The sequence below is a fragment of the Papaver somniferum genome, unplaced genomic scaffold (genome assembly GCF_003573695.1).
Source record: "Papaver somniferum cultivar HN1 unplaced genomic scaffold, ASM357369v1 unplaced-scaffold_118, whole genome shotgun sequence".
NCBI classification, from domain to species: Eukaryota; Viridiplantae; Streptophyta; class Magnoliopsida; order Ranunculales; family Papaveraceae; genus Papaver; species Papaver somniferum.
Window position 1 is genome coordinate 16369605 of NW_020620825.1, and position 6977 is coordinate 16376581.

Below are 6977 nucleotides of genomic sequence, written 5' to 3' on the forward strand. Positions count from 1 at the left end.
ATGCCGCTGGATGCCAAAATGGAAGGTTGCAACAATCAACGACTACCCTTCCATCTGAGATGCAGATCTCAACCGTCCAAATTCGCCACCCAAGGTATGTCAACCATGCCAGCCGCACCGCATGTGCCAATGGCATGCCATGCCGGCCGCATCTTCGCAGCAAGGCATGCCAACCATGCCGCATGTGCCAATAGCATGTCGTGCCACATCTCCGCGCAAAGGCTTGCCAACCATGCCGCATGTGCCGATGGCATGCCGTGCCAGCCACATCTCCACGCTAAGGCTTTCCAACCATGCCGCATGTGCCAATGGCATGTCGTGCCACATCTCCGCGCCAAGGCATGCAACCATGCCACATGTGCCAATGGCATGCCGTGACATCCACATCTTCGCGCCAAGGCATGCCAACCATGACACATGTGCCAATGGCATGCCGTGCAAGCCACATCTCCGTGCTAAGGCATGCCAACCATGCCAGCCGCACCGCCCTGCCAAAATCATGCCAGCCTTTCCTTCACGCCGTTGGCTGCCAAAACGAAGGGTTGCAACAATCAACGGCCACCCTTCCATCTAAGATACAGATCTTAGCCGTCCAAGGTCACCAGCTAACGTGTGGCAACCTTTGGCCCAATGCCAAGCCCTAATTTTGGTCGCACCTAAACTATGCCAAAATCCTAGCTTGTCCGCGCCTAACCATGTCAAAGCCATGTCGGCCATACTTTCATACCGCTGGCTACCAAACGAAGGGTTGCAATAATCAACGGCTACCCTTCCTCTCGAGATGCAAAATCTCGACCGTCGAGGGTCACCACCGAGCCGGCAAGTCTCCGAAGCTCAACTTGCCAAACAGCGGTAACATGCTACATGTTTTCTACGAAAACACTCGAGACATCAACACATGTCACAAAATGGGGGATGCTCATTAGGGTATTGGTTTGGAGGTTTACAACGTGCGGAGTACGTCCGTTACTAGAAAGTGTCATAAGAATGAGGCGGTTAGTAAATACAAGGAGTAATGGTGAAACGTTTCCTTCATTATGGAACATCAATTCCAGGCGTTACCCATTACCGTTTCCTTCCATTTACTCAAACCGTTTCCAATTCTTACGGAACCAGGGTACGTTTCATTGCGACTTGTATAAATAGGTTTCACCTATTTCCACCAAACAACAAGTTTTTGTCAGGAACATACAACACTCAGAAATCATCTGTTAGCTTTCCCATCTGTTAGCTTTCACTTTCTAATACAAGTCATCAAACAACTATTCTTCCATAATCAACTATTCTGGTCGCAATACTCTCTTTGCTTCCCTCCCCAAAACCAACCCTTATCCTTCACTTTGTGACCGAAGCAAGTCTGGAATATACATTTCTTGGTTTAGTCCGGATTTGTACAAATTAATCTCTCGAATCCAAAGTACTCCCTTACAGTATATTTTTTAGGGTTAAGACTCGTTTTTCACCCACAACACACGAAATTAACGAAACCAGCAGAAACTGTTTTCACCCTCAAATACCTCCGTGTCTTTTCCATTACGATTGAAGATTTTGGTGAATTACATCAAACTGAAAGGAAAATACATGTTCCAGGTTTCTTCTTTTTAAAATCTACCGAACCAATATAAACACAAATCGACTAGAATCTAATCTCTTCTTCGTTGACACCATCAAAGTCATTCTTTGACGAACAAAGACAAAGTTCCTAGATTAATTTAGAGAAGCAACAGATTGGGAATCAAATCCATATTTGTTCAGCTCCACAAAACCCCTAATTTTTTCAGTTCATTAATCCAATTCATTGTTGATTCGAAGGGGAAAAAATCACATCAACTGTCACACAGAATCACCCCAACGGCTAGTGAAGAAGTTGAAGAAGGTAAGTTGTTCTTTAAAGTATCGACTGAAAATTTGGGTTTGATTTGGAATTTGTATTTTGGTTTGTTCTTCTTTTTTTACCTGCTTTGATTTATGTGAGTTAATGGGAATGGGAAATCGATTATTGGAATTTGGAAAAATCGAAGTGAGGATAAGTAGAGTTTTGTAGTTCTTAATTGGATTAAAACAAAAATTTAATGTTGTAGGGAACTCAAGCATGTTCAATGACCATATTCATAGACTGAATCATAGTACATCAAAAGTTGTTTGAGTGAATGCCTAAGAGAATATTTACTCTTCAATTTTAGTTTATGAATTCACTTTTGATTCGACCCTCTGACTAATTTTAGTTCACTCTTCTTTTTTGGTTTGTAAACTAATTTTACTTCACTCTTTTTTTTGGTTTGTAAACTAATTTTAGTTCACTCTTCTTCTCTTTTTGGATCCTGAAGTGTTTATGTCGTTGTTTGCTAGGGTTCCAAAGTTCTTGATTAACTGGAATGGACCTTCAATTCAAGACTTTCCTTGATGATGGTGATTTACCAATTTAATATTTTTCCATCTTGCATTTTCACTCTGTAGTTTAATAGTTTTTGCGTGTATTACTGCATTTTGTATTTTCTTACGACATCAAAGCATTAAGATGTATTTGATATGGGTACTTTCAGTAAACTAGGTGGTTAGAAAGTTACCCTTAGGACCTGACCTGTAATGATATTTTTCCATAACATATCCCATGATCAAACTGTAAGTTAATTGAATTAGTTTTAATTATGTCGAGATGATGATAATAAGACTTCTTAAAATATAGGCATTGCAAAAAAAAAAAAAGTGTCCCTTCTGATTTTGGTTAATTGTGTTTTCAGTAATATGTAATGTATGTTGGAGCGTAAATTCTTGGGTATTATTAGAATGTTGCGGATTGGAGTTTGTATAGTACTTGATTGTTTCTATCTTTGTTATTGATTTTTGAGGCGAGACTACTTTGTTGTTGTTTGACACCTTTGTTGTCGATCACTTTAGTCCACTTAACAGGGTCAGGAGTTTACAGGCAGTTTATGTGAAACTGCAGTATAGAAATAGGGTATGCACTAATGAAAATTTAGCATGAGTGTGTTCGGTTGTGCCACCATTTAAGTTCAAGGTCGATTGTTTGTAAACATTCTTTAGTATACACTTTGGAATTGTCTAATATGAGCGTAGAAGGGAAAATTAGTTGCAAACACGGTAATATGGCCCATACTGTACTTAATTGTAAATCTAGACACTTAGAAAACAGAAAAAAAAAATGTACTATATGTTACTTAAGCATGAGTTAAGGAATGCCCACCATTTTGATATCTCGAACAATCCAACTTTCACTGGATCTATTTCTCAGCAAAGTAAACCGACTAAACAGAGGATAAGCCTAAACACCTTAAAGGCCCACCTTCCACACCCACGAGAACTTAGTTCATTTACTACATAAACTGTCGGTTAAGAAACTCTTAACTGAGAAGGAACATTATCTTTTAGATAATGATAATCTCATGCGAACTGTATTATGGACACATAAGCATGGAGTCTCCACATCATATTTGACATGTCATATAACTTCTGCCTATAAATAGGCTCTGGTTGTTCTCATTTTGTAACGATAACAGTTTAATAATATAACCTTCTTCACTCCACTTTCTTTATTACTTGTATAATTGTACATTTTTAGTTACTTTTATGCTGAGTACACCTAATTAGTTAGCAGTGGGTGTGTAATTAGATAATTACAACACGTTATCAGCACGAATCGCTCCCGACGCTCGACGGCCAAGCTACTGCTATTCAACAACTAAAATACAGGGAGTATAGGTAGTTGTTGTTCCTTTGAATACTTTTCTTAAATGGAAAATCTAACGAAACTCGAATTCGCAGGTGTTGACATCTCAGGAAATAATTATATTTCTTGGGCACTTGATGCCGAGCTTCATTTGGAAGCTAAAGGCCTCGGGCATACTATTACGGAAGGAAACAACGCGTCCAACCAGGACCGCGCTACGGCTCTAATTTTCCTTCGCCATCATCTCCATGATGATTTAAAAAGAGAATATTTGACAGTTAAAGATCCATTTACTTTATGGAACTGTCTGAAAAAACGGGTTGACCACCTGAAGTTGGTCATACTTCCAAAAGCTCGGAATGATTGGTTGAACTTGCGGCTGCAAAATTTTCGATCAGTGGCAGCTTATAATTATGCTCTATTTAAAATTACCTCGACATTAAAATTGTGCGGGGAAAATGTCACTGACGAACAAATGTTAGAGAAAACATTTACAACTTTTCATGCCTCGAATGTGCTCCTGCAGCAGCAATATCGAGAGCGTAAATTTACAGAATATTCCGAGCTAATTTCCTGTTTGTTGATTGCAGAGCAGAATAATGAGCTTTTGTTGAGAAACCATGAAGCTCGTCATGTTGGTTCCGCAGCGGTGCCTGAAGCACATGCTACTACGCATTTTAGACGAGGAAATAATCATGGTAACAAAGGCAAACATGGAAATGGTAAAGGAAACCAACGTGGGGGCCACAAAAATGAACGAGGAAAGGGTGTCTGTTACCAGCCGTACCAACGGCCGCTAAAAATTGCGGAACCAAAGGAACCGAAGCAAGAAAAGGGAAAGGGTTCTTCTAGTCAACCTCCTCAGAAAAGTGTTTGCTATCGGTGTGGCTTAACTGATCACTGGCAGCGTACCTGTCGTACGCCAGAACATTTTGTTAGGCTCTATCAGGCGTCCCTGAAGCGACCTGCCGAAAACATAGTAACAAATTTAATTGAAGCCAGTGCCCCCAGTACCAGTGATACCCATTTGGATGTATCTGATTATATCGTCGACCTTGAAAGTGGCGAGCCTAGTCAGTTTTCTTTTGATGAGTTGTAGAACTGTTTCTTCCTTATTCCCTGTAGTATATTTCCTTGTGTTTTTTGTATGTTTTTTCTTTTCTTTTCTCTTGTTGTAATTTTGGGTGTGTTCTTTTTGGTGATGTATACCACATTTTTTGGTGTAATATAAGTGGACATTTTGGTAGTATTGTTGTTTAATTTTCTGTCGTCTATTTGTGTTGAAGGATATGGATTCCAAAAGTAATCTATCCAAAATGGACGATGGAGATGTTTGTTTGGTTGAAAGTGGAACAACAAACACAATTTTTCGAAACCATAAATATTTTATAACCTTGAAGAGGTTTAAAGGTAATGTGAATACCATTTCGGGTTCGAGTAATATGATAGACGGCTCCGGAAGAGCGTGTATCATTCTACCAGGAGGTACAAAATTAATTATTGAAGACGCCTTATATTCTACCAGATCCCAAAGGAATCTGTTGAGTTTTAAAGATATTCGGCGTAATGGTTACCACCTTGAAACAGCGGATGAGCATAATATGAAGTACATGTATATTACTTCATCTGCCTCGTGCCGGAAGCACGTTGTGGAGAGGCTTAAAGCCATCTCTTCTGGGTTATATCTTACGAAAATTCGGATAGTTGAATCTCATATTGTCATTAACCAGAAGTTTAATGACCCTGAATTTTTCAAGCTTTGGCATGACCGGCTTGGACACCCAGATTCTACCATGATGAGTAGAATAATACAAAATGCTCATGGACATCCGTTAGAAAACCAGAAGCTTTTGTTAAGTAAGGATATGAATTGTGTTGCTTGTTCCCTAGGAAAACTGGTTATAAAACCATCCTTAACCAAAGTTATTATTGAGTCACCAACATTCCTACAGAGGATACATGGTGACATTTGTGCACTGTGGACCATTTCAATACTTTATGGTATTGATAGACGCATATGCTAGATGGTCTCATGTCTGCTTATTATCAACACGTGATGTTGCATTTGCCAGACTGCTTGTCCAAATTATTCGGTTGCGAGCCCATTTTCCGGACTTTCCTATTAAGTCCATTCGGCTTGATGGCGCTAGTGAATTTACATCTAAGGCTTTTGATGCTTATTGCCTTTCAGTTGGTATTGATGTCGAGCATTCTGTAGCACATGTGCACAATCAGAATGGATTAGCTGAGTCTTTTATAAAGCATCTTCAGTTGGTTGCTCGACCTATGCTTATGAGGACTAAATTACCAGTTTCTGCACGGGGACATGCTATTTTGCACGCAGCGGCTTTAGTCCGACTTTGACCAACTGCTAGCCATCAATACTCCCCTCTACAACTTGTCTTGGGGAAGCAACCAGATATTTTGCATTTACGTGTCTTTGGTTGTGCTGTTTATGTGCCTATTGCACCACCACAACGCACTAAATTCGGTCAACAACGTCGCCTTGGTATTTATGTTGGTTTTGATTCACCGTCTATTATAAGGTATTTAGAGACTTTAACAGGTGATGTCTTTACAGCCATATTTGCAGATTGTCATTTTGATGAGACACTTTTCCCGCCGTTAGGGGAAGATGATAAGCCGTCAAAAGAACGGAGTGAAATATCTTGGTACACACCAAGTCTGTCTCATCTTGACCCTTGCACTAATCAATCTGAACTTGAGGTGCAAAAGATTATACATCTGCAAAATATTGCAAACCAAATTCCTGATGCATTTACTGATACTGGTCGAATTACAAAATCCTATGTGCCTGCTAGAAATGCTCCAGATCGGATTGATGTACCGAGGGGACAAATTGGGAGCCCAGCGGCAAACGAGTCATCAAAGCCACGCCTGAAGCGTGGACGACCAATTGGTTCAAAAGATTCTGTCCCTCGAAAGAGGAAGAGCCAATCTGTCTCAATCAAAGGTAGTGCTCCTGAAGAGGCTACAGATAGTGCTCCTGAAGAGACAATCAAAGAACGATCCACTTTCTCTGATGAACCTCCTGAAGAGAATAAAGTCTCCGCTGAGACACAGGTACCTGTGAATGAGGAAATTTCCATAAATTATGCATGCGACAGAGAAGTGTGGGATCGTAATACAATAATTGTCGACGATATATTTTCATTCTCAGTATCTACTGAAATCGCCACGGATAATGATGATATTGAACCACACTCTATAGAAGAATGTCGAAAAAGAGACGACTGGCCTAAATGGAAAGTGGCAATCCAAGATGAAT

At 40.1% G+C, this 6977-nt stretch overlaps 1 protein-coding gene across 3 annotated transcripts; it reads left to right on the forward strand.

The window, feature by feature from the left end:
- The first annotated feature begins 1498 nt into the window (after window positions 1-1498).
- On the forward strand, window positions 1499-4934 carry LOC113330383. Of its 3 annotated transcripts, none has more exons than XM_026577204.1 (3): window positions 1499-1876; window positions 2350-2409; window positions 3784-4934. In XM_026577204.1, exons 2-3 carry the CDS (start codon window positions 2376-2378, stop codon window positions 4785-4787), a joined length of 1038 nt encoding a protein of 345 aa, XP_026432989.1. In that variant the 5' UTR covers window positions 1499-1876; window positions 2350-2375; the 3' UTR covers window positions 4788-4934. The 3 variants fall into 3 exon arrangements, with proteins under 3 accessions (XP_026432989.1, XP_026432990.1, XP_026432991.1); XM_026577205.1 differs by having other exon boundaries at window positions 1500-1876; window positions 3632-4934; XM_026577206.1 differs by lacking the exon at window positions 2350-2409 and having other exon boundaries at window positions 1500-1876; window positions 3632-4934.
- The last annotated feature ends 2043 nt before the right edge of the window (window positions 4935-6977 follow it).